This window comes from Cynocephalus volans, chromosome 13 (genome assembly GCF_027409185.1).
Source record: "Cynocephalus volans isolate mCynVol1 chromosome 13, mCynVol1.pri, whole genome shotgun sequence".
Lineage (NCBI taxonomy): Eukaryota > Metazoa > Chordata > Mammalia > Dermoptera > Cynocephalidae > Cynocephalus > Cynocephalus volans.
In genome coordinates, this window is record NC_084472.1 from 70,739,188 (window position 1) to 70,766,765 (window position 27,578).

General features: G+C 37.7%; 1 protein-coding gene and 1 pseudogene across 4 annotated transcripts in view; one reads left to right on the top strand and one right to left on the bottom strand.

Annotated features, from left to right (window-relative positions):
• ZNF236 (zinc finger protein 236) overlaps window positions 1–27,578 on the top strand; it is a 124,418-nt gene that overhangs the window by 57,017 nt on the left and 39,823 nt on the right. For all 4 annotated transcript variants that reach the window (XM_063076788.1, XM_063076789.1, XM_063076791.1 and 1 more), the window contains exons 10-17: window positions 12,669–12,941; window positions 14,368–14,571; window positions 20,173–20,314; window positions 20,956–21,216; window positions 22,787–23,040; window positions 24,331–24,432; window positions 24,781–24,932; window positions 26,320–26,423. In XM_063076788.1, the coding sequence (XP_062932858.1) occupies window positions 12,669–12,941; window positions 14,368–14,571; window positions 20,173–20,314; window positions 20,956–21,216; window positions 22,787–23,040; window positions 24,331–24,432; window positions 24,781–24,932; window positions 26,320–26,423 (1,492 nt within the window). The remainder of the gene's footprint in view (window positions 1–12,668; window positions 12,942–14,367; window positions 14,572–20,172; window positions 20,315–20,955; window positions 21,217–22,786; window positions 23,041–24,330; window positions 24,433–24,780; window positions 24,933–26,319; window positions 26,424–27,578) is intronic.
• On the bottom strand, window positions 1,418–4,254 carry LOC134362184 (exportin-T-like; annotated as a pseudogene).

The following is a 27,578-nucleotide window of genomic DNA, read 5'->3' on the forward strand; positions in this document are numbered from 1 at the left end:
TTAGGTAAGAAAATTGGTGTCTGTGAAATACAGTGTCTTTTATATCCATGGGGTGTTTCTCCTCCTGTTGATGTCCTTTGGTACATAAAGTTCTTGCACATCTTCTGTTAGACTCATTTTTTTTTTTTTTTTTTTGTCCTTTTCGTGACCGGCACTCGGCCAGTCCTATATAGGATCCGAACCCGCGGCGGGAGCGTCGCAGCACTCCCAGCGCCGCACTCTACCAAGTGCGCCACGGGCTCGGCCCTATTTTTTAACTCTTAGTTTTGTGTTGCTCTAATTTATCTTTAAGTCATATTTCCTGATTGTTATTAGTTTATAGAAAGGTAATTGACTTTTTTTATATTGACTGTGAATCCAGTAACCTCTAATTGTAGCAAGTTGTCTGTACATTATTTTGGGTTTTCAACATAGACAATCATATTGTGTATGAACTGTGACAGTTTTCTATTCCTATTATATTGGCTTGGACTCTGATATGATGTTGTGTGGAAGTGTTGATAGTGGTCTGCTTCCTTCTTACTTTTTAAAGAAGATGATTTTAATGTTTAATAATTGAGTTTGGCTTTTTACTATAGGTCTTTCATAGATATCTTTTAGGTTTAGGAGGTTCTTTTACATTGCTAATTTGCTAAGAGGGTTTTTTCCTTTTATTTTGAGTGTTATCAAATGCCTTTTTTCATAATTTTTAATTTATAATATGGCAAATTAATAATTGATTTATTAATGCAAAACAAACCACACATTTCATCTCAGCTATGATCTTTATTTATTTTTTTTTAACTTCCTTTGTATTTTCTTTGTAACGTATTGCTGGATTTGCTCAAATAGGTTTTTTTTTTTTTTTAGATTTACTATGTAAAATATATATACTTTTGGTAAATATTATATAACATCAGTGCCTACTTTTAAATCAATAAATTTATTAAACCATTCTCTGTTGCAGAATACACATTGGCATTGAAACAGTTTAGAGAAATGTGATTGCTATTTTCAGAAAATTAGTTTTGATCGTTGTATTCCACCAATACTTGTGTCTGCATGCATAAAAGAAACTTTTCAAATGTTTTATATTTAGCATTTTTAAAAAGTATGGTTTTTCACTGCTATGGTCTTTATAAAGGACTTGACTTAAAGTTCCAAACAAAACAGTCAAGGAACTAGGATAGCTGCTGTATTTTTTAACAGCTTTTTTATATAGAACAATTTGAGTTAGCATGCAAACAACTTCTTATTGTCACATATCTATATTTAGGGAAAATTACAGCCATTTAACAGAAAATTCCCACTAAATATACTTTAATAAGCCCAAAGCAGCATTAGAAATACAGTGTGATTGGCACACAAAACTTGCTTATAAATTATTACCTGGAATTCCTGATCATGAAGGGAAATCCAGTCCTTAGTGCTCTGTTCCCTAGAAGAACACCTTTAAGTTATGTTTTAAAACTTTAGCATCAGGTTGCTGAAGTGCTTGACAGAAGTCCTGTATTATTTCTGGAGCAGCTTGCAAGGAGGGCAGGTATCCTGTTGAAGGTGCCGAATGCTTTCTGGCTGTGGTAGAGGTGAATTGATTTCAGTGCCACTGCATGCCCGGATAAGCCAGTACCATTTGTGCATCTGCCAGGCCCAGGGATGTGTTAAAGGGGCAGGATCCACGTGGGGGCAATGTGCTTGTAAACATCAACATGTCTCCCTGGTCCGGCGGTACCTCCCAGAGCTCTACCAACTCTGAGGGGCTAAGACGTGTTTCTGTGTATCCAACTGCTCTTTGGATGGGAGTAGCCAGCACTTATTCTACATTCTCTGCGCCTTGATTTACTGTAACTTTGCTCATTCCACTGCCCGTGACTGTTTGAAGGAAAGTGAAGTAACTCCTTGGCAATTTCTGCTCTCTAAAGTGGCAGCCTGGCTTTTTCTTCTGTTGGTGAGAGCAGCCCTTCAGTAGCTGCATGAAGCAGAGGCATGAGCGCCTTCTGTAGAAGGGGACCCCTGTGTCTTAAATTTGGCTGTAATCTAGTTGATAATAGGAATGAGCTCCTGGGGGTCTCTTAACTCACAGTCTGAGCATGTGTCTAAGCAGATGGGAGGAATGGAAGGACTTCTTCCTTTAGCCAAATACTCATGCGATGAAGGAGTGTGTGAACCCTACTTCTAAGAACACCCTTTCGTAAGGCACAGCTGAGTGCTGGCAAGAACGTCTGGAAGCAGTCCAGTAAACTTTGGGATGGCCACTCTGTTGCACAGTTGGCTTAGTGGTTGCTGAGAGCTTCACTGGTTTGTCTGGCAAGTCCAATAGTATGGTTGGGACAGTCTGCTAAAGATGCCTGCCTTTCTTCATCTTGTGCCAGCATTAATTTTTCCAACAGAATTCTAAACTTCTCCATTAGTGGATTCAACAGATTCTTCATTAATGCTTACTTCCTTTCTGATGGGTATTTGCTATCTATAATCAGTATTTAAGCTGTCTCATAAATAAATAGATGATTATCACTGTTCTAAAAGCACTGATACCCATTCTCAGGTGAAGAAAGCTCTAAGAAGTCTTATATTCTATTCAGAATAAACTCAGTGAAAGGGTTTTTTTGTTTGTTTGTTTTTGTTTTTAAATTGAGAAATCTGACAAATCTAGAAAACAGGGCGAACGGTTCTGCTGTGTACTTTTGCACTAGGCTGTTGCAGACCCTGTGATCTGAGAAAACGATTTGTACCTGTGCAGTGTGTTCAGCTGTGGTAACGTTTCTGTCTAGCAGTGATTCTGAAGAACTCCATTGTCATAGATACATGCTGAGAGGTGCTGACTCCTGATGTTACCAGAGTCTGAATTATACCCTGTGAAGTTCTAGCTATTGAGCCATCACCCGAGAAGTGACCACCATGAGATAGGGGAAGAGCTTTTGCCAACATATTCAGCAGTCTTATTGCTGCTCCATTTTCCATAAACCATGCAGTCTGCCAGTGCTGCAGTGGACTAAAGACTGTGACAGAAGCCAGCTGTAGCTGGTGAAACTTGAGCAAGCCTGTCCAGCAGTAACTCTAGTTGTTCTGCCCTCTGTGAATTCAACTGCCTGTTCACCCTCATTTTCAAAGATGCATTCTTCATCATAAGTCAGTTTTCTCATATCAGCCAACTTGATTGCCTCTGTAAAAGCTTTTTTGCTGTTCCAAAAACATTGTAAGCTGTTTGAATATATGAAGATGATCATAGCAATACCCAGTAATGTTAGAGATGTCATTGTCCTGAATTAGTCACTGTGACATTAGTACCAGTTTTGTTTCAGTAGTGCATAGTGCCTCTTAAGCATTCTTGATATCCACATTCTTAATTAATTTAGTCCAGCTAATTACCACTGACTCTCTCCCTTTCCACTTACCAGCCTAGAAAATCTGGCCAGGAAGTCAACATCAGTTTCTTGGTCAGTACTGAAAAACCCAGCAGATTGTAGTACTGATACAGAGGTTCTGCTAGTTTCATTTTATCAACAGGGCCATTCTTTTGTTCACAATTTAAGATAACCAGTCTCATGCCTCTTCCCATAGAACTTCTATTGACATATGACTTAGGAGCATATTTATAAACCTATCATTGGCTTTAAGGGATAAGTCTGTCTAAGAGGCATAAGCCCCAACAACTTCACAGTACTGGCATGGCACTTCTGAATTAGCACACTGATCATTTTGTGGGATTCTGTGCCATGATTCCACCAGGTTTGAAACACACTGTCCCTCAAGGTATCTTGAATTAAAGCTTCCTGTGAGCCACCTCTCAAGTGTGTGTGGCATCACGGTCCACCAGCTCTGAATCACTGGCCACGAGGAAGTGCACATCTGCCCCCTTGGATTTAGGTCCACTACTGAGAGAACATAAAAAAAACCCACACAAAACAACAAAAACTTGGGCCAAATATTTCATGAGACAGTCTAACAAAAAGCAAGCAGCAGCTTGGGCTGCTTTATTTCCTATGAAGGTCTCTGTGTTTGGAGGGTCAGCACCTGAGCCTGCAGCAAGGACATAGCAGCTCCCTAACAGGTGGTGGTTGAAGAGTAGTCAGTTGTGAATGTTTGTATTTAGCCAGATGTTCTAGTATTTGAGAGCAGAAAATGTTTATGTGATCATTACCATGTGTCTTCTGGGCTAGAACGTCTGCATACACCTGCTAGGCATTTGGAGGAATCTTCCGATGCTCCACGTAGGCCAGGGTCCTTTGTCTGAACCACATTTGGATTCTGCCCAAAAAGAGGCTGCCTGTCCATTCCAGCTGCTTTACTTGGAGGTTTCTGATTACAATAGGTGCATTCCCTCTGATCTCACAGAAGAATCCACAGACAACTTCTCTGTGCCTCCGTCCCACTTCCCTGCCTGCTCTGCTGAGGGTTGGCCAGCAGAAAGCAGCCCATGTCCTTGTCATTCTCATCTTCACCAGGGTGCAGCCAGTGCTGGGGATGGAGCTGGCTGGGCTGTGGCCCCAAGTGCCTTCTTTCACGTGGGAGCTGGTTAAAGGGCGAAGGGAATGCATCTAGCCTTTGTTCTCTCTTGCCAACAGCCTTTCTGCAGCACGTACGGCTTCCAATAGCCTAGCCCTGGCTGCACCTCAAGCTCTGGCTCTTGTGATTCCCACTAGACATCCCTATCCCAGTCGTATTGAACATTAAGTTTCTGGAGCTAACCTTCCTACCTGGCTTTTGCATTGTGTTTTGTCTAGTTAATGTGCCTCAGAACAGGTCCTTGGCAATCAAATACCTGCCTTCAAAGCTCAGCTAGAGGCCCACCTTATTTATGCAGAAGTTTTTGATCCTTTTCCTCCCATGGAATTAGTCAGCGTTTTCTTTGCACACCTGGTATGCATTAATGCAAGCACCTGTCTCAGCACCTTAAATACTCTACCATGTATGCTTGGCTGTAGTGCTGTTCCTGCTCCTCCTCTGCTGGCTTCAAGGGCAGGGGGATGATACGTTTGATACCCTTTGCCACCTGGCAGGGTGCTTGGCATGTTGTTTGCTCTTGTTGAAGTAAAGCTGGGAGGACAGACCCATTTGAGAAAACTGCACTCAAACTCCAGGATGGACCTTGGTACAAACCTGGGCTTTCACTGGCCATCTGATCCTGGGCAAGTTGGTTAACCTTTATGATGTCAGCTTTCTCATCTGTGGAATGGGGCTAAGAGAACAGATGGAAGAGAACTGGATAAGAAATCCATGTAAAGTGTGCAGTGTAGTGCCTGACACTTAATAAGTGCTTACTGAATACATTAGTTTTTACATTGTTTTTTAAATAGGTGAAACTTGCTCATGCTGCACTATTCAAAAGATGCAAATGGTATACTTGTATCTGAAAAGGTCCTTGTTCATTCTTGTCCTCCATCACCCCTCCCCAGGGCAGCCGCATCATTAATGTCCCTCTGTGTGTTTTAAACAAGCATAATAGACATCTATATTATCATTCTTTCAGCAGGATGGGTGGCATCCTGCTAAAAATATAATATGATGTGTATATTATTTTTCAGGTTACTTTTTTCTACCTGGTATCTTTTTTTTCAAAATTCCCAAATAGTGTTTTATTTTGTGGATGCATCATAATTTATTTAACCAGTCTGCTACAGGTTGAGTATCCCTTATTTGAAATGCTTGTGACCAGATTCAGATTTTGGATTTGTTTGGATTCTGAAGTATTTGCATGTATGTAATGAGATATCTTGGGGATAGGACCCAAATCTAAACACAAATTCATTTATGTTTCTTGTACACCTTATACACATAGCCTGAAGGTAATTTTATACAGTATTTTTAATTTGTGTCACTGAACCATCAGAAAGCAAAGGTGTCAGCATCACAGCCACCTATGTGGACCATCTGTGGTTATTTGGCATCAACATCATTCTTGACTCTGAATTTATTATTACTTTTTAATGGTGTTGGAGGAGGAAGAGCTCAGGGAAGAGCTCTCCCATAGTAGGTAGGAGGACCAACCCTTCAGAAGGTTCTTTTATTAAAACTGGGTGACATCAATAAGGGGACAGTACAAAAAATTTTTTTGTCCATGAAAAACCGTAATAATTCAGTTATCAGAAAGTTATCTTCAACAGGGACACTGTAGGAGTGCTGAGCTTCCTTCTCATGGTTCCAGCCAGGAGCTGGGCCAGAGCTCAGCTGCCCCAGGTTGTCCAGTGTCACTGTGGGGAGATCCTTTCAAGGAGGGATAATGGCAAGAAGGGGAAGATGGAGGGAAAATTCTGCTGCCCCCAGTGTAGAACAGGCAGGTGTCATCTTCATGTCACTATTACCGTGATCACCTTGATTCAGAAGCATTTTGGCACTTTCACTATCAGTCCATGAATGTGTTAAGAACTTTGTGATCAGCAGATGCTTCTTCACTGCAAATTTTAAAAAATGTAATGCCGTGTCTTATCTTAAATTTTTGTAACAAGCCTGTTGAATATCCACAGTTCCCTTCAGTTTTTAGTTCAGTGTGATAGATCTTTGCTATTTCATGGTCAGCCTGTCACCTAGTGCACGTGTTTACTGCTGTGCTGACAGATCCTCCCTTTCAGTACAACATGGAGATCTTTATCTCTTGTGTTATATAGTGTTTTCTGTTTTTCATTAACTTCTGCTCATCATTTTCAACGTAGAACTGAACAGCTCATCCCTTTGTTTCTTCAGGTCATATGCGGTGGCCATCCCCTTCTCTGTATGACATCCCACACTCATATTGCTGTCCAGGCTCTCCAACAGCTTGACTTTCTGCATCATAGACAGACATAAATGCTTCCTTGTTTCCTTATCACTGTTACCCACAGGCGTATCTGCAGGCTTTTTTGACATTTTTGGCAATGTCTTTATACCACAGAGCATAGAATAAGCAAAAAACACGCAGTGGGTAATGCACGTAGGTCTTGGCCCCAGGTGGAGCATCATGAGGAGCCTGCTGTTGGCATGTCCAGCCTGCACGCCTGCCTTCTTAGTGCCCTTTGTTTGCATGCTTGTGTAGGGGAATCTAAAGATGTATTACAGCTTTTCCCATGGAAACGTTTGCGTTTTGACTGCAGCCTGTCAGAGGAGATCGGGTGTGGAATTTTCCACTTGGGGCATCATGTCTGTGCTCAAAAAGTTTCAGATTTTGGAGTATTTAGGGTTTCAGATTTTCAGATGAGAGTGCTCAACCTGTGTTGATTAAATAAATGGACACTTAGGTCATTTGCAATCATTTGTAACATAAACAGCGCTGCAGTGGATATGCTTTTAGCTGTGTCATTTCACACATGTAAATTTATCTGTAGGGTACATACAAAGGTTTCAAAGGGTAAATTCTATAAAGATTTCATTTTAAGCTTTTAATTTTAAAATAATTTTAATCTTAACAGAAATGTTTCAAAAATAATACGAGCAGTTCTCACATATCTTTCATCCAGATTCCTCCAAATGTTAACATTTTACTGCACTTGTTTTCTCTATTTACCTATTTTTTCCTGAATTTTCCGAGTGACTTACAGATATTATACCCCTTTAACCCTAAATTCTTTAGCATATATTTCCTAAAACCAAGGATAGTATAATTGCTAACATCAAGAAATCAAACTTGTCCCAGTGCTATTGTCCAATCTATAGACCTTATTAAGATTTCAGTATTTGTGTCAGCAATGTGCTTGATAATAAAAGAAAAAAGTTGTACATACTTAAATTTTGATAAATATTTATGATATCCTTTCACTGAGTTTTGTGGATTTACACTCCCACCTACAGTGTATTGGATCACTGTTTCCTCACAACCTTTTCAAGAGATAATTACCAAAATTTGGGGAAGTTTTACTCATCTCGTAAGTTAAAAATGGTATCTTATTGTAGTTTCTATTTCTATTTCTCTTAGAAGGAGTAATGTTGAAAGCTTTTCATGTTAAAAGAGCACCTATATTTTTCTTAGACTAATTCTTGATTTTTATTGGCTATGATATATGAAAGATAGTTTTATGAAGTATATTTGTGGGATACATTTTATTCCTAATTTGTTCGCTTTTTTGAATTAAAAAACCTTTTTTAACTGGGGAGAAATGTTTTGTTTTTATATAGCTATATTTGTCAATGTTTTGTGACTTTGCGCTTGTGTGATATTTAGACATCAGCACTGACATTATGGAAACACAGGCTCTTCTTTTACCTAGGACTTTTATACTTACATGTTCTAAAATAAATCTTTGTTGTTTTTTTTTTTCTTTCTTAATTTTATTTTGTCGATATACAATGTGGTTGATTATTGTGGCCCATTACCGAAACCCCCCTCCCTCCTCCTTCTCCCCCCTCCCACCCAATAATGTCCTTTCTGTTTGCTTGTCGTATCAACTTCAAGGAATTGTAGTTGTTATGTCTTCTCCCCCCCACCCCCCGGGTTTTTTTTGTGTGTGTGTGTGTGTGAATTTATTTATTTATTTTTAGCTCCCACCAATAAGTGAGAACATGTGGTATTTCTCTTTCTGTTCCTGACTTGTTTCACTTAATATAATTCTCTCAAGGTCCATCCATGTTGTTGCAAATGGCAGTGTTTCATTCGTTTTTATAGCTGAGTAGTATTCCATTGTGTAAATATACCACAATTTCGGTATCCACTCATCCGATGATGGACATTTGGGCTGGTTCCAACTCTTGGCTATTGTAAAGAGTGCTGCGATGAACATTGGGGAACAGGTATACCTTCGACTTGATGATTTCCATTCCTCTGGGTATATTCCCAGGAGTGGGATAGCTGGGTCATATGGCAGATCTATCTGCAGTTGTTTGAGGAACCTCCATACCATTTTCCGTAGAGGCTGCACCATTTTGCAGTCCCACCAACAATGTATGAGAGTTCCTTTTTCTCTGCAACCTCGCCAGCATTTATTGTTCAGAGTCTTTTGGATTTTAGCCATCCTAACTGGGGTTAGATGGTATCTCAGTGTAGTTTTGATTTGCATTTCCCTGATGCTGAGTGATGTTGAGCATTTTTTCATATGTCTGTTGGCCATTTGTATATCTTCCTTAGAGAAATGCCTACTTAGCTCTTTTGCCCATTTTTTAATTGGGTTGCTTGTTTTTTTCTTGTAAAGTTGTTTGAGTTCCTTGTATATACTGGATATTAATCCTTTGTCAGATGTATATTTTGCAAATATTTTCTCCCACTCTGTTGGTTGTCTTTTAACTCTGTTAATTGTTACTTTTGCTGTGCAGAAGCTCTTTAGTTTGATATAATCCCATTTGTTTATTTTTCCTTTGGTTGCCCGTGCTTTTGGGGTCGTATTCATGAAGTCTGTGTCCAGTCCTATTTCCTGAAGTGTCTCTCCTATGTTTTCTTTAAGAAGCTTTATTGTTTCCAGGTGTATATTTAATTCTTTAATCCATTTTGAGTTGACTTTAGTGTATGGTGAAAGGTATGGGTCTAGTTTCATTCTCCTGCATATTGATATCCAGTTCTCCCAGCACCATTTGCTAAAGAGGCATTCTCTTCCCCAGTGTATAGGCTTGGTGCCTTTGTCAAAGATCAGATGGCTGTAGGTGTGTGAGTTGATTTCTGGATTCTCTTTTCCATTGATCAGTGTGTCTGTTTTTATGCCAGTACCATACTGTTTTGGTTATTATAGCTTTGTAGTATAGCTTAAAGTCAGGTAGTGTTTTGCCTCCAGCTTTATTTTTTTTGCTCAGCATTGCGTTGGCTATGCGTGGTCTTTTGTTATTCCATATAAATGTCTGGATAGTTCTTTCCATTTCTGAGAAAAATGTCATTGGAATTTTGATGGGGATTGCATTGTATTTGTATATCACTTTGGGTAGTATGGACATTTTCACTATGTTGATTCTTCCAATCCAAGAGCATGGGATATCTTTCCATCTTCTTTTATCCTCTCTAATTTCTCTCAGGAGTGGTTTGTAGTTCTCATTATAGAGATTTTTCACATCCTTGGTTAACTCAATTCCTAAGTATTTTATTTTTTTGGTGGCTATTGTAAATGGGCAGGCTTTCTTGATTTCTCTTTCTGCATGTTCACTATTGGAGAATAGAAATGCTACTGATTTTTGTGTGTTGATTTTGTATCCTGCTACTGTGCTGAAATCATTTATCATCTCCAAGAGTTTTTTTGTAGAGCCTTTAGGCTGTTCGATATATAGGATCCTGTCATCTGCAAACAGGGACAGCTTGACTTCTTTTTTTCCAATCTGGATGCCCTTTATTTCCTTCTCTTCTCTGATTGCTCTGGCTGGTACTTTGATGCACATTTATTTTTATTCAGGTGTCCAAATACTATTTGTTAAAGTAAGTGATATTTTTTTCCACTGAAATGCACTTCTACCTTTATCATACATCACACTCCCAAATCTAGTTGGGTCTTTTCTGGACTCTATTCTCTGATCCACTAATCTGTCTTTTTATTCATGAGTTCTGGTACTGAATGATTTTAGCTTTATAGAGTACTCTGATACCTTTGTAGTGTACTTTATTTACTACTAGGAAGCCTAGCCCTCTGTTAATACTCTTTTTTAAAAGTGTATTCTTGACTATTTTCACATATTTATTTTTTTCAGATGAACTTTAAAATCTTGTGCTAAAGTTCCAAACACTTTAAGTTCCAAGAGAAGTCTGTATGTAAGTGATAAATTAAACCAAGGAGAATTGATGTCTTTATAACTTTTAGCCTTTGTACCAAAGAACAGTGTTTCCATTTATTCATCTTTTTCCCTTTTTTTTTTTCATATTTCAGTAGTAGTTAAAAATTTTCTTCTGGATGTTTGTAGATAGAAAGTGTATTGATTTTCATGTGTTAAAACTTGGGCATATTTCTGAGTTCTAGGTTTTTAAAATTATACAATTGTATTATAGGTAAATAACGATTTTTACATTTTCATTTCTAGTTTACACAGTGTATTTCTTTACCTTGTCTAATTTCTTTGAACAGCATCTCTAGAACAGTATAAATTAATGGTAGTCATAGTGGACTTTTCCCCCTGATTTTAATATGATTACTTTTAGAATTTTCCTATTAAGTTGAATGTTGTATTGATACATTTTATTCATCTCTTCCTGTTTTGGGGCATTTTGTTTTTAAAGTTAAGACTAGATGTTGAGTTTTAGCAAATGCTATATGCATCTTGAAGATGATAATATGTGTTTTCTCTTTCTAAATTTATTAATATGTTTGAAGAGAAAGCTATCGGCCAGCTATAGGGAAGCTTGCCATATGGGAATGCATATCTGGTTTTCCAGATCTTTCCATTTGTCAGAGGCGGAAATCTGGATGCAGTTTTCTCTTTTAACACTTTGTGGGCTAAGCAAAACATATGCAGGCCAGATGTGGAGATGACTGCAGAGCTGCCAGTTTGTAGTCTCTGTTCCAGTCTATTCCCCGAAATCATTAGAGCCTGGTGACAGTTTCATATTATGTCATCCTACATAAATTAAAGATATATATCTGTTTTTGTTTTGGAAAGTATTCTGATTTCTGGGAATAAATTTCTGATTTTAGCTAATAGATATTATAGTTCTCTCATACCTTTTTATACCTTGCTTTTTTGATTTGTCATAGTAAGACTTTTAGGTAAATATGTACATTTCTGAATTAATTTTAAACTATTAATTTTAAGCAGTCTTATTTAGAATTCTTTAAAATAAACAATATCACCATAAAATAAATGTCTTTCTCTCACTTTAAAAATCATTTCCCTTGTTTTCTACTTTTTTTTTTTTTTTTTTTTTTTACCCCCGTGGATTGTGGCTTTTTCTTTCTTTGTCCTTATTTCCATTCTGTCAGTTTTTAAAAAAATCTTAACGTTTCTTTTCCTTTTTTTTTTTTTTTTTTTTTTTTTTTTTTTTACCTAACTCTCTTTCCTATGTAATTAGTCTTGCAAAGAACATTCCATTAGGGAAAATACATTTTCTCCTTTAAGAGATTCACTTGCATGTATGGAAAATTCCTTGTATTTACTGAAAACAGAAGGAAACAAGAGATTTTCTATTTCTGTAACAAAACTGTACAGACAGTTTATGTGTCTTTAATTTAAGTGAATAAATCTAATCAAAAATCTTAAAACTGAAAAGTGATTCTGCTGAATTTCTTTTATTTAAAATTTTTTATATTTTAGAAAACATTTTACTGATTATACTTCCAGAAGTTTTATTTGTGATTTTTTTTCTTCTGTTAGGACTACTTTTAAAATTTCATTCAAAGTTAAATAATATTGAGTACAAAAGAATCTTTTATATTTGATCATGAACTCGGTGGTATCATGTATACTATTTTTTTGTATTAACTATTTACAAATTCCCTTTTAAGAACTTACCATTTCCTAGTTCTTTGCACTTGCATGATTTTTTATTTGTGATGTCAGATAGGCTTAATAGCTAGTTGTTCAGACTTTGTCCTTCCCTCACGTCCTCTGAGTTAGTCCTGCAGGTTTCTGACCCCGTGTGCTTTTCTTCTTGAGTGAGCAGATATCCCCGGGTCACTCTTGGTTTGCACCTGTCACTTGCCCGGTAGTTCTCTCGCCTTTCTGGGGCTGCTAGGCTTCTCCGCAAGGTGAAGCCACAGTCCTAGGTGCTTTTGGCGACTGGCGGGTGTGTGCTGCTGCTGCGGCAGGAGGAAACAGCCCCCGCCCTGGGTCTCGGTGAGGAACCCCGGGCGGCGCTGTACCTGCCCTCTCCTGTCCCGCAGGCTCGGTGCGTGAGGAGAATGGCGTGCGCTGGCACGTGTGCCCCTACTGCACCAAGGAGTTCCGCAAGCCCAGCGACCTGGTGCGCCATATCCGCATCCACACGCACGAGAAGCCCTTCAAGTGTGCGCAGTGCTTCCGCGCCTTCGCTGTCAAGAGCACGCTGACGGCGCACATCAAGACGCACAGCGGCATCAAGGCCTTCAAGTGCCAGTACTGCCTCAAGAGCTTCTCCACGTCGGGCAGCCTCAAGGTGCACATCCGCCTGCACACAGGTATGCAGCCCTGGCGCGGCAGGTGCAGGGAGGGCGGGGGTTGTGGGGCGGCGGTTGGAGGACTGCGGTTTCTCTCTCCATGAGCATCTACAGACTACTGTCGGTAGGCTAGCCAGGAGGTATATACTGGTAAAGGAAAACACGCAGCCTCGATTCCATGGAGCTGATGATGAAATGGGGGATGCTTTCGGCAAGGACCGTTTGTAAGCAAATGTGTAATTGCCGACGGTAAAGGGAGACTTAACTGGGTGAGCTTTTCTAAGGCAGAAACACGTCATCTGCAATCTGGGAAGGCCTGTGCAGATTTTAGCTGGGGCAGGGGGAGGGTGTGGCGCCCTGCGGACCAGGACTGCATTTTTACTGAGGCCTTTAACAGGAAGGAAGGCTGCTCTGATAGTTTTCTTGCTTTTGTTTTTTTTTGGGGGGGGGGCTAGGGGGTCGTCTGGCCCGTACAGGGATCCAAACCCTTGACCTTGCTGTTACAACACCACACTCTAACCAACTGAGCTAAACGGCCAACCGAGATACTTGATCAGTATTAAGGCATGAAGGCTTTAATATTTGGGCTCCATTTTAAAAATAGCAACCTTATTGAGATATAATTCGCATATCATAAAATTCATCCTTTTAAACTGTACAATTTAGAATTGTGCAACCCTCACCACTATCTACTTTTAGAACATTTTTATCACCCCCACCCCCAAAGAAACCCAGTACTCATTATCAGTATCCCCATACTCCCCTCTCCCCCCCATCCCGGGTTGGGCTGACCACATGGATGGTATCTGAAAAAGCTGAAGTTAGTCAATTTTGTTCCATGTCTGTCAGTTTGTTACATGTCTATTTGTTATCTGCAGTATTTATCAATAAAATTGTAAAAGAAGGCAATTTCCTTCCGAAAAGGGACTCAATAGAACAAGATCATTAAAAACATATTATTACTATTATCACTATTATTTACAGTCAGTAACCACTACCATTTACCACTTGTTCACAAAGTGCGAGGCACTGCTAAGTGCTGTTTAAACACGGCTGTACAGTACAGTCCCAGCAACAGCTCTGGAGGCGCGTGTCGTCACTCCAGACTGCAGATAAGGACTTGAGGGAGAGCAGTCTTACCCACTTCAGAATTCTTAAGAACTGCTGGGTATTTGAATATCCGTACTTACAATTTAAGGGTTTGTCCTGAAAATAGTTATTGTTCTTCTTTACTAAAATGCTCTTATAACATGCCTTAACATCTATAATACGCACTGTACAAACAAGAGAAAATAGCTGTAATTTAAAATGCTCATGAAATTATAAGCATAGAATAACAAACTGAATGTTGAAGTCAATATTGGAAATACTGACATTTTATGTTGGTATTTGTTGTTGAGATGTAACTCCTTGTAATAATTTCAAAATGTGCTCTTATTTTTGTTAGGAGTTAGACCTTTTGCTTGTCCTCACTGTGACAAGAAATTTCGAACCTCAGGCCATAGGAAGACTCACATTGCTTCCCACTTCAAGCATGCAGGAACGAGGAAGGTGAGGCACCAGCGGAAACCCACAAAGGTTCGTGTGGGCAAGACCAATGTTCCAGTCGCCGATATTCCTCTGCAAGAACCGATTCTCATAACCGACCTAGGTAAGATGGATTGTCTGTACAATTTATCAAGTACTCTTTCCTTTGGTACCCTTAGAAGGATATATACATGTTATGTCTATGCAATTAAATAGTTTTAGGCATGGTATTAATGAACTCTTTGTTAAGCAGTGTTTTGCTTTATGGGCTGGTATGTTCCACTATCAAGATTAAAATCCTACTTGTATCAAAATTACTGCTCAAATTATGTTCTTGGTTCAGAGAGATATAATGTGTAAGTGACAGTATGTAAGTCCTTCTTGGAGAAGCATTTCTGCTTCAGTGGAACCATCAGAGGTGACCAGGGGTTTTATGTGAAACACACATTGCACTTCATTTTTTTCATCTTGAAATTCCCATGGAGTGTATGACATTATTATTTGGGCTGCTTTAATCTTTAGATTAAAAAGAAAAACCTGCCTGCTTTTAAGTTTTTTAGGCTCAGTGTTATAATCAAGCCAAACTATGATTCTGTTATCTAACTAGAAAGAAAACACTGCTTACTAGAATCATTAGAAAAATGATTTTTATAAGTACTACAACAAAATTTAAGAAACCTCACTGCCATAGTTATTTTGGGCTGCTGTAACAAAAATACCATAAGCTGGGTAGTTTATAAATAATAGAAATTTATTTTTCATAGTTCTGGAAGCTGGAAAGTCCAAGATCAAGGTGCTGGCAGATTCAGTGTCTGCTGAGGCTCTTGTCTTCATTGATGGAGGCTGGCTGTGACCTCATGTGGTGGGAGGAAGGGCCAGGCACAATCTGGGGCTATTTTATAAGGGCACTAATCCCATGACCTAATCACCTCCAAAGGCCCCACCTCTTATTACTGTCACATTGGGGGTAAGGTTTCAATGTAAGAATTTTGGGGGGACCCAAACATTCAAACTATAGTACTCATTAAATTCTATATATGAATTTGCATTTTATGCAGTTTCTGTATTTCATCATTTTCCTAGGCAAGATAATCTAGTTTATAAGAAAAATTAATATCAGACAAAATATAATTCAGTATAAATAAAGGTTAGATGGTATACAGAAAGATATTTTAGATTGATATAAATTATAGGCTACCAATAACATGATCAACAGTTATGAACTTTTATGTATCTAAGGGCATAACATCAAAATATGTAAACCAAAAACAATTAGAAGAAAGGAATAATGTTCAAATTCTCAAGTATAGTGAGAGATCCTCAATTAGATCATTTTAAATAAATACAGTGAAATTGAAGATTTGAGCACACATTTAAAAAGGGTAATTTTAATAGCTTTGTATAATCTTTTACCCTAAAATACACACTCATTCAAATATGCAGGAAAAGAAGTCCATCATATTCTCAAAAGTTGATATTGTACAGGTTATTATCTTTGATTACAGTTCATTGAAAATATAAATTAATAAAAAATAGCTGTTCAAAATTATATAGAAAAGAAAGATTTAAAACTGAAATTTTATGTTACAAATGAGAGCATTATATAAACAAGTTGGATGGACCAAAGCACCATTATTTTTTATTAAAAAATAAGAAAGAATGCAAATAAGTAAAATATTTAACCCTTAAAGCTAGAAAAATGAAAAGAAAGTAGCAGAAAGGAATTAATATGTATAAAACAATTTAAGATAGACAAAATCCTAGTAAACTTGAAAAGTAATTTTATAAAATCTTTTTTTAAATGAACAGTAAAATAGATGATTTATCACTAATAAACTAAAGAGAAAATGAGAATATCTAATATTAGAAATGAGAAAGAAGCATAAGCACAGATGCAAATGAGGTAAAATTGTTTGCAAATATTCTAAGTTTTTGCTTGATACATTCAAATATTTAGATGAAATGGATCTTTTAACATGCAACAAATAGATAAGATAATAAAAGATCATCTTTCTCAGAATACCAGTTTCTGATGACTATGTATGAGTTCTAAGCTTCCTAGGAACTGTAATTATTATGATATTTAATTGTTTTAGAGCATAGAAAATGATCAGAACTCCCACAGTGGGTTAGAATACTTTGATAGCTTTGTCCAGTTTTGGTAGCTGACACGACCAGGCAATAGACCAGTCTCTTTTTTCAGGTTGACATAAGTCAGGTAAACACCTATGGGTTTCTTGACTTCAAGTTTACAAATCTTTAGTTGTGTTAGAGTCTTGATTCTGCAGAATTTTTCCAGGGTTAAAATGGGATACAGTTCGTTCCTCAGCTTCACAGGTGCCTGAATCTTAGACCAGATTATTGTAAGCTGAGTTCTCCTGTGGTCTAGGCTGAGTGAGACACACGAGGGAAATGATTCCTAGAGGTAGCTTCACATGTAAAATGTAAAATATTTTAGCTATTTCTTATGATGCGCAATCGTTATTTATGTTTGTGTCTGTCTCTTCTCTCAGACTCTGAGCTGCTTGGGGGCTGTAGAAAAGACTTGGCTGTAATAACCTTTGAGGATAGATACTGATAAAAACTCAATAGAGAGGTTTTTAGCATAGAAACAGTTATTTGATTTAATTGGGAGATGGGATATTCCAGTTCAGTCTAGTTACTTAAAGCACATACATGTTTTGGCCTATGACTATCATTTTAAAGAGTTAGAATATATTAAAAGTAGTATAGCAAGTAATTTAATCTCTGATTACTAAAGAAGAACTGTTGGATGGCATAGTACCATATAGTAATATGCTTTTTAAAACTTTTAGAGCTGCATGGGAATGTGAAAGTAGTCTTTCTAAGACTTCTTTACATTCCCTATCCTCGTTTGTAGTTTTATGTAAAAACCGAGATCTAGGGAGAGTTGACAGCTTTTCCTTTGAGTCAGAGGGTGGCTTGTGCTCATGGTGGGCCTAGAACCTGGTCTTCTCCTAGACCAGGGTTGTGGTTCATTAATGTTCACTTCCTCTCCTCATCCACTGTCACATACTACTGGTGCAAACACATGGAAGAGCACATCCTGAGTTGCAAACAGTTATTTCTTGGTGTAAAGTATTGTTAGTCTACACTCAACTTGAATGTTATGTATTTTATGCCATTGAAGAGGATCGTATTCTATTAAGTAGTCTCTCTCTTGTATTCTAAATGTTTTTTTCTTCAAATTCAGGAACTAAATTTTAAATAAAATGTGCAGACTGAGCAAGTATTGGAGTTAGGGTGATATGATCTGTAGCTGCTTCTGGATTTTCAGATTGTATGTGATATATCCATTTTAAACTATTTGCTATATATATATATATATATTTATGTATACACACACACATACATATATATATGTATATGAAAAATCCCTATTTTGCTTAGCATGTTTGAAATATCTTTCCTTTGATGTGAGCCCGGCTTTGGCTATCTATTATTTTAAATCTCAAGGTTACAGTGGTTGATCTTTCAAGTTTTTTATATTTGATGTTTTAATCATGTTAGTGCACTTATCTTGCTTGTCATTTAACACAGTTGTCTAAACTTCTATATCAAATTTGTGCTACATAGGATGTATTATATGTTATGTTTGTTTACATTCTGTCATTTTGCAGTGTTTGCATTCTGTTACTATTTGCCATGTATAAAAGCTATTATAACACTAGTTATATTTTCTCTAAGCATCATAACAAAATACAGCTGTTTCTTCTCTTATTATAGAAGGAATTTTAGGACATTTCAAGGACATTTCTAGTTTGAAGTATATTAATTAGCTAAAATGCATTCATGCCTTTCTTTGAGATTAGTAGTTTCTTTTTTAAATAAACAAACATATTAAATGGCTAATAGTCTAGTAGAAATGACTAATATTGCCAGCACTTTAGGATTTTATGTATTTTTTAAAAAATTTTGTTCCAAATATTGAGACCTCATAATTCGCCTAACTTTTAACAGAGCTTTGTGTTTGTAAAGTTAGCAAAAGTGAAAAATAAAGCTTTTTAGAAAAATGAGCCTATTATTTTACTTGCTTAATGGCTCAAAGTAGGAACATTCCCCCCCCCCCGACCCCTGCAAAGGGCTTAGAATTCTCTAGGGGTCTGTTTCAAAATCCATATGTCTGGGTACCACCCCTAAAGATTATAATTACATGTCTAGGGGGAAGAAGCTAAGGTAACAGTTGTATATACTGGGATTGTTCACTGCAATGTTATTTATGATAGCAAGAAGTTAGAAGCAATCAAAATAACCATCAAAAGTGTATTAAGTAAACCAGGCACGTTGAGGCACGGTGCAGTGGAGTTCTGTGTAGATATACAGAGGATGGTGAGGATGATGTTACATGTAATGACTTCAAAAGATGTCACGGTGTCTGTATTAGGTGTGAACAGGTGATTGATTACAGAACAGTGTATGGTTGGTCCCACTTACGTTTATATACAATCAACTATTTTGTTAGGAATGCACACCAAACTCAAGATGTTACTGTGCATGTTATTTTGTTTTTCTTTTTATGATCTTCTGCATTATTTGAGAAGGGGCCAAATGAGTTGGAGTTCACTTGAGAGTGGATTGGATAAAGTGGTTTGGCTCATAGAGTTTGGTAGATTGGCAAGGGAATGAAGACAGAGGGAAGAGAGGCTGAGACACTAGACTTGGGTTCACCAAGCTCAAAGAACAGATCGATAGAAATGAGCGTCGTGACAGAGCTTTAAGGGACACATTTCAGTCAGAGACAGACTGCTACAGAAAAAAGATGATGATCTGAACATTCTGGGAAGCGGTTTGTGGTGGAGAATTTGTTTACACTGGAATGTAGGTTTCAGAAGCCACAGGAAAAAGGGTTGGAAGGAGAATAGCGGGAGGTGCGTAGAGTGTTTTCTACAGAGGTAGGTGGTTGGGGGTCCCTGTGCCAGGATTGGGTGACACAGAGAGGAGGATGGTCTCTGGGCCTTCTGAAGGCTCTGAGCTGTGTGGCCTGGTGTAGGTGGCAGGTTGAAAGTCTCTAGATAAGATCCTGGTGTCAGTTTGCTTTAGTGGAGGCTGGCCTGCTGACAGGTGGGTGTCTATGTAAGTGTGCTAAAGCAGGTGTAGCCAAAAGCCTGGAGGAGTTGGAGGCTAGGCTGCTCCTGTGAACAAAGCACTGTATGTAACATCTGAATTGTAGGTATTCCAGAATAAAAGGTCATGTTACAAATCATTTATGTTTTGAGTTTATTATAATATCTAGCGTGTAGTATTTATACTGAATAAATTCGGGGCTTAAAATCCCAGTGAACCTAAAATTTGGACATAGCTATGTTAATTCCATGTCAGCAAATAACCATATAGGAAGTAAATGTAGAAATCCATTAAAAACTGGCTGGTAGAATCAAGGGAAGTAATTGTGAAAATATCGATATTCCTCATGTTGAAAAAATAGTAGATTAATTCATAAATATTTTCTCAAAGGTTTTCTTTAAATAGCCATTTCCTAACAGTTAAAATAGCATTTAGTTGCAACATTGGAATCTATACTAGGGCACTTGAAAAAGTTCATGGAAAAATAGAATTAAAAGATAATAAGAATCTTCCCATGAAGTTTTTGACATACCCTTGTAGATGAGAATTTTCATCTTCTGGGTAAAGCAGATGTCTTTTGACATTTAATTTTATTAGTAGCATTGACAGTGCCTTATTCCTGTTTTCTTTTGGTTTGTAGGTCTTATCCAGCCCATTCCAAGAAATCAATTTTTCCAAAGTTATTTTAATAATAATTTTGTAAATGAAGCAGATAGACCTTACAAGTGTTTTTACTGTCATCGTGCATATAAAAAATCTTGCCACCTTAAACAACACATCAGGTAAGGTAACATAGATTCAGAGATGGAAATTTAGTATAATTGTAGTAATTTAGTGACCAGTGACTTCTGAAAATATTTACAGTGTTAATGTTAGCTTTTATTATTTTAATCTCAAAATATTTAATCTCAGAATATTTATTGGTAATTAGTATTTTTATTCTTTAGTGTTTTGACTAAAATATCCAGAAATTGCAGCTTAATTTTATTTATATTCCCATGTATTTTAATATTTGCCATTTCCAGGAAATGCCAAGGAAGTATTTGGTGTATTTCATTACAATTATGTTTAAGTGTTTCAGGTGTATTCATCAGAGTTTAGATTTTTTTCTTGGTGCTAGCAACAGTGAAAAGAAAGAAGAAACTTGGTCATGAGAGACAGTTCGATATCATGAAGAAAGTGAAGAGCTTAGAAGACTTGGGTTCTAGTTTTGTCTCAATTGTGTGCTAGCTGTGTGACTCTGGGCAAGTCACTTAACCACTTTGTGTCTCAGGTTTTCTCATTTGCAAAGTGTGGAGAGCTACGTCTTTGCTGCTTAGCTTAGTGTAATGACCAAGTAAAATAATGCACAAGAGTGTATTCTAGTTATAAAGCATTATGAGAGTGTGAGAAATTTACTTATTAAAATTTTTATTCTTTTTAGGTCACATACAGGTGAAAAACCTTTTAAATGTTCTCAGTGTGGAAGAGGCTTTGTTTCTGCAGGAGTGCTCAAAGCACACATCCGAACACACACCGGACTAAAATCTTTCAAGTGTCTAATATGTAATGGAGCGTTCACTACTGGTGGTAGCTTACGGCGACATATGGGTATACATAATGACCTTCGTCCCTATATGTGTCCCTATTGTCAGAAAACATTTAAGACCTCACTAAATTGCAAAAAGCACATGAAAACTCATAGGTATGTATAATTCTGATGGTCACTTTTTAATAGTCTTTATATTCCCAGATGGTGTTGGAGAGTGTTTTTAAAAAATAATTGTCTTTGATTCCTGTACTGTTATTTCTAGCTTGGAACATATGGGCTACAGAAACTTAAGTATCAGTGTCAAAGTATCTATTGAGAGCCATAAACTAAATCATTAACTTTTTTATTTTTAATATAATATTAAAGTAGTTTGTGGGTTAAATGCTTTATAGGCTCTCTTTCAAAGCTGATGGGTCGATAACTGGATGAAATACTAGACCATGCCATACGTGTATTTGGGAACTAGGGAATCCATGTTTGTGTAGATGTTCAGGATGCTCGTATTTCAGCTCACTGTAGCAGGATGACCAGTCCGCAGTTGGCCCAAGAGCTGTACCATGCTCGGAGGAGTGGAGATGGGCACTGGGTTGCTCAGTGGCATGTTAATATTAACATAATATTTTTCTCTGTCAGGAAGCCAGGCTTTTCCAATGTACCTTTTGAGGTAGTGTTGGGAATATGGGTTTTAAGGTCCTTATTTATGGACCCAGTGGCCAGTAGTGCAGTTGCTAGATCGGTCACCTTTATTAAGTGGGAGATTGAAGAGACACTGGAACAGAACATGTGATGGAGCTGGTATGGGCCTGGCCAGGACCTATGAAAGAGGGAACAGGTGACTGTCATCTCAGATATTGTACACGTTACCCAGCCTGTTAATCAGGTCATTGTTTTTTTTTTTTTTTTTTTTTTTGTCTTTGCCGTGACCGGTACCCAGCCAGTGAGTGCACCGGCCATTCCTATATAGGATCTGAACCCGCAAGCGGGAGCGTCGCCGCACTCTCCCGAGTGCGCCACGGGCTCGGCCCTAATCAGATCATTGTTTGAGATCATTTTTTTTAAGTTCTTGGATTCATTCACTGAATTTATTGTTCATCTTTCTCTTTGAAAGAGAAGTTGTTTACCTTGATGAATATATACTGGAGATATTTTGTATATATATAAAGGTTGCTAAAAGCAACATTAACATGAGAAGATCATAATGGCCATGTGCCTCATAGTCTGTGTTTTGTAACATAGTTGACAACTGGTCAAACGACACGTCTGTGGCCGGTACCCCATGGGACGTGGCCCTCCCTGCCTGTGCACCACATTTGGGTATCTCATTTAGATGAGTCTATAATGGCGCTGCCTTAATAGTGCAGTTCCTTTTCTGAATACTTTAACTCATTGCAGAATTTGAGCAGGGGGAGTTTTACTTTTAAACATGTGGTGTCTTTTTTATTTTGTAAAACTTTTAAAAGATCCTGGTGTGTGTTGTCCTTCGCCCTCCCTGCGTGCCGTCATGTCCTGCAACCTGCAAAAGCACTTAAAGCTAAAGCAATGTGATATTCTTCAGAATTGTTAATAGTATTCAGTTTTTATCTGGATTGCTGTCATGACTTCAAAGTGGTATAATTTAAGAATAAGAAAGTTCTGTAATAAATTACAACTTTCACAGTAGTATCCCACACAAGTCACTGTTGACAGCATCTAATTCAATGATTTGTCTCTGATTTTTCTGCAGATATGAACTTGCTCAGCAGCTGCAGCAGCATCAGCAGGCTGCCTCAATGGAGGAGGGCGCCGGGGACCAGCAGGGTGTGCAGGTGTCCACGCAGATGCATGTGGAGATCGAAAGTGACACGCTGCAGCAGACAGCGGAGGTGGTCCCCACACACCCCGAGGCCATGCTCGAGCTGGAGCCACCGCACGTCGTGGGCACAGAGGAGGCCGGGCTCGGTCAGCAGCTGACTGATCCGCCTTTGGAGGCAGATGAAGGTCAATATGTTGGTGTTTTTAACTTTTGGAATGATCCGCACAGGGTTTTACAGCCCTTTGCGCACTCCCTGCAGTCCACGGGCGTCTCTCACCTCTGACTTTTCAAATCCCATTTTGTGCTGTGTCTGTTTACATGCGTGATATTGAATATGTTATATTCTCCCACATGCTCTTTAAATAGATTTTTACTCTTCAATTTTATTAAGCTTTTTGAGAGCAGGTCTTTTTTTTTTTTTTTTTTTTAAACACAAAGTAATCCGACTTTTTGGTAGGAAATTTCTAAAGTATTTGAAATCTTAAGAGTACAGCAAAATCTGTTCATATTTTGGTGTAGGCTCTTCCTTTTTTTTAATCATGTAAATGTGCAGGCATGTTTGAGCATATATTTGTGTGTCTGTGTGTGTGAGAGAGATCGCTACGGTACTTCAAAAAGTTTGTGGAAAAATAGTATTAAAAGATAATACAAATCTTTCCATGAAGTTTTTGAAGACCCCTTGTATGCATTTGTTATGTATATAGAATTGTAGAAACAGGGTCTTTCTATGTGTACTTTTTGGTAATTTACTTTTATCCCTCAATATATGGAGAATGTCTTACCTTTACGTGTACATCTGTGTGACCATTAGGATTCTACTGCAGTACACTAATGTAGATTCACAGACTGATGCAGGTCAGTGCAAAGAGATTAGCTCCTGGTCCAGCATATAAAGCAACACATTGCTTCTTTCATCAGTAAAGTCTGGCTACAAAAAAATGTCAGCAACTGTAGACAGCATAGTTAGTGACATAGTTGATTTGTATTCTGGCACAGGCTTTTTATCTCAAAAGAGTCTGTTAACCAATAATTTGCTGACCTGTTTAGTCTCTGGGCAGGATTGAATTCTTTTTATCCCCTACGATGCCTGTAACAATGCACACCCAAAAAGGTTTTAAATATTATTGAATTTAATTGCATTTTAGAATATTACTTTACAGAACAATATCTAAGTTTTAGGACAAACTGTAGAGACTTTAGGTGATATTTTGGAAGTACAAAGATAATGCTTTAATCATACTATATAAAAGGGTACTTCAAAAAATTCATGGAAAGATTTGTAGTATCTTTCAATTTTATTTCTCCAGAAGCTTTTTGAAGTACCCTTGTATATATATTTTGCCTTCCTATTGTTTTTTTTGCAATAAGGAGGTTGATTTTTGAAACTCACTGAAGTGTACTTTTGAACAGATTGGTAGATGTGAAATAACTTCCAAGTATATGAGTCCTCCTTCTCTTTGCATTCTTACCTTTAGATGGGTTTGTGGCTCCACAGGACCCTCTGCCAGGGCACATGGACCAGTTTGAAGAGCAGACTCCTGCACAGCAGTCCTTTGAACCTGCAGGGCTCTCACAAGGTCAGTGGCAGGTTTCAGTGGAGTTTGTAAATGAGCTATATCTAGGTTGGGTTAAATTTTACAACACCCTCAGGTGTTTCTCTTAAGGCCCTTATAAAATTTATGGTTTCAAACCAAATAACTTTTTGCATGCATTGTATAATTTTTTTTTTAATTGATACCTACTATGTTGTGGTCTGCTCAGATCTTCTGGAAAGCAAATTTTACAACCATTATACACTTAGTTTCTGGCCAAGACAAGGCAATTGAGTAGAAATTGGGACTCATTTTTTATTTAAAAACCCACTTTTAAAAAGTTTTTGGTAACTTTAAATTTTTGTAGAACTCCTATATTCTCATTTATTTCAGGTTTTACAGTGACTGATACATACAGTCAGCAGACTCAGTTTCCACCTGTCCAACAGCTACAAGATTCTAGTACACTCGAGTCTCAAGCCCTCTCCACAAGTTTCCACCAGCAGAACTTACTGCAGGTTCCCAGCTCTGATACGATTAATGTAGTAAGTATTTATAGAAGGGACACATACTTGTCATTGTTTAGCAGATGCTATTTTATTCTTCACTGTAATTATTTAAAATTTGCTTACTTAAGAGAGCATGCTAACTTCTTGTAATTAAGGTTAGTGCATCACCTGTGAAAAATTTCAGTGTTCAGTATATAGGGCTTTCTTTTTCCTTAAAACACTTTAATTTTGCTTAAAGATTTCAATACTATGATGCTGTTGTTGCCTTTTTGGTTAAAAGCCAGGAAGTAAGTAGAGTGTAGTGTAATAACATCCAAAGGATATTGTGTTGCTTTAGGCACAAAGCATAAACATTTTTATCTGTGGAATCTTGAAAGGAATATGTTAGAAGGAAAATATGCCGAACACTGACGTATTAAAAATACATATTTAAATGCATCATTAAAAAATTTATCTCTTATTCAAGTAGAAGACATTTAAGTTTTAGTTTTGATTTTTCTGTTTTTGGAAATTTTTTAATAGTGAAGTGATAAAAATGATTGACCAATCAATTGTTATATCTCTTTAAAATCCACTGTCCCTGGCTTTGCCCAAGTGGGAGGTCTGGACCCTCCAGGGAAAATTTCAGAGCATGTTTTCACAGCTGGAAACTTCATAATTGACAGCAGATACTGAATCTGGGTAGTAGAGAACATGCCCCTCAGTAGCTTAGCCTTTACTCCAGAGCCCTCTGGATAAAACTACACAAACCCAATTCACTTGGTGTCGCAGAGTAGGGGTTATCTAATTTGATTGTGAAAGTCAGGTGAACATGTTAGAAAACAGGTTCCTGCTTACAGCAACATTTAGCAACCGTTCATAGTCTGTGCTGTGGCTGTTCACGCATTCTGAAGGTTAGCTCACCCTCTGCCCATTGTGAGCCTGGGTGTATAGTGGAGGGGTCAGAAAACATTGACCATATCTTTGTGTCCTTGCTGTGGTTGCCTGCGCAGGAAGGTATTGGGTAATTGTGGCTGCTCTGTGTGTGCGTGACACTGCCCCTGGGGTGCAGAGCTTGTTCTCTTCCTCCCCCTGTGGTTTTTGTGACAAGAGAGGAGACAATATCTTCAGAAAGTAGGATTTTTATTCACTTTCACTAAGAGAGCAGATGAAAGAGAATACATATCTCTTATTATGATCTATGAAAGAACCAGTTTCATGGTTGATTAAACTTTGTATTAAAGTAGCTTAGTAAAATAAATTAAAATAGGTATTTATTTAATCAAATCTGTGTAAGTAAGTTTTTTTATTGCTCTGCTTAGGGTTTCTCCCTTTTCAATCCACATTTATGAATGTTCTTATCCCTAGTTCTTAGTTGTTGAGTCATTTTATATTTATTCATAGATATTCAAGTAGTATGCTTTATACTTCTGTTAAATTTTAGACAACTCGTTTGATTCAAGATTCTTCTCAAGAGGAGCTGGACCTGCAGGCCCAACGCCCACAGTTCCTAGAGGACGGTGAGGACCAGAGCAGGCGCTCTTACAGGTGGGTGTCTGCACAGCCCAGCGGGCCTTTCAACAGCTACATGCTGGTTATGCGCCTCTACTGCTCCAAGGGCTTTGCAACTGAATTCTCTCTAAACTCTGTAAGGTAGGTTTTATTATCATCTCCATTTTATAAATAAAGGATCTCACACAAAAGAGATTAACTTGCTAAAATTTCTACTGCTAACAAGTGGCAGGGCCAAGATTTGGATGTGGCAGCCCTCTTCATTCTGTGCATTTAGAGTACTCTCCCGTAGCCTCCTGCCCTGACTTTAAGTAATTATTACTGCTCAGACATAGCTTAAATTTATATTGTGCCTTTTTGCCCAGGCTCTTCGTATGCTTCGTGTGTAACAACTGGTGTGCCAGGGTACAACATGGTTACAAAGACAGTGGTTTAAGTGATTCCTTTATTTATTCAGCACTGTGTGCTGACCACCTTCAGTGTACATGTACAGTGCTGGATACCTGGAGGACATCGGTGAATAAACCAGCTCCTGTCCCATCTCATATGGTGGCACATACATCTACAGCAAATAAAACGAATGTATTTTTATAAAATTGAAGATGAGCATACATGTATTAAAAAAATTAAAATGAGTATTGTATTCTATTGAGAGAGTTTTAGCTATATAGTATTTTAATAATTTTATCATTTACTTAAAATACTTTTTTAAACTCTAGTAATTTTTTTCCAGGGCCATTTAATAAAAACTATGTCTCATTTCTCTGTATTCTTAAAAACTGATGAGCTGTCTTACTTCAAATGAATGGTCTTAAAATTTCTGAAAATGGATAAGTATGGCTACATAGTTTTTGAGAAACCAAGTTACTCCTTTGTTTCATTTACATAGGGTTTGTTTTTCAAACAAGATCCTAAATACCTTGAACCAGAATTCTTATGCTTTAGATTCATTGCCTTCAGAAGGCTAATATCCTGAGATCTTCATGAGTTTGCAAAATATACATTAGAGCAGTGATTCTTACTTTGGGGTCCACAGACTCTGAGGGCATACACATAGATGGGCTTCAAGATTTCTGTGACTCTCAAGATATTTTCTTCATATTTTCATTTATTCAGCATGTATTTGTTTGCTAATATCTAATTTGGGATTTTGCATTGCTTTTAAGTGTGTTTGATCTTATGTGTCCTCAT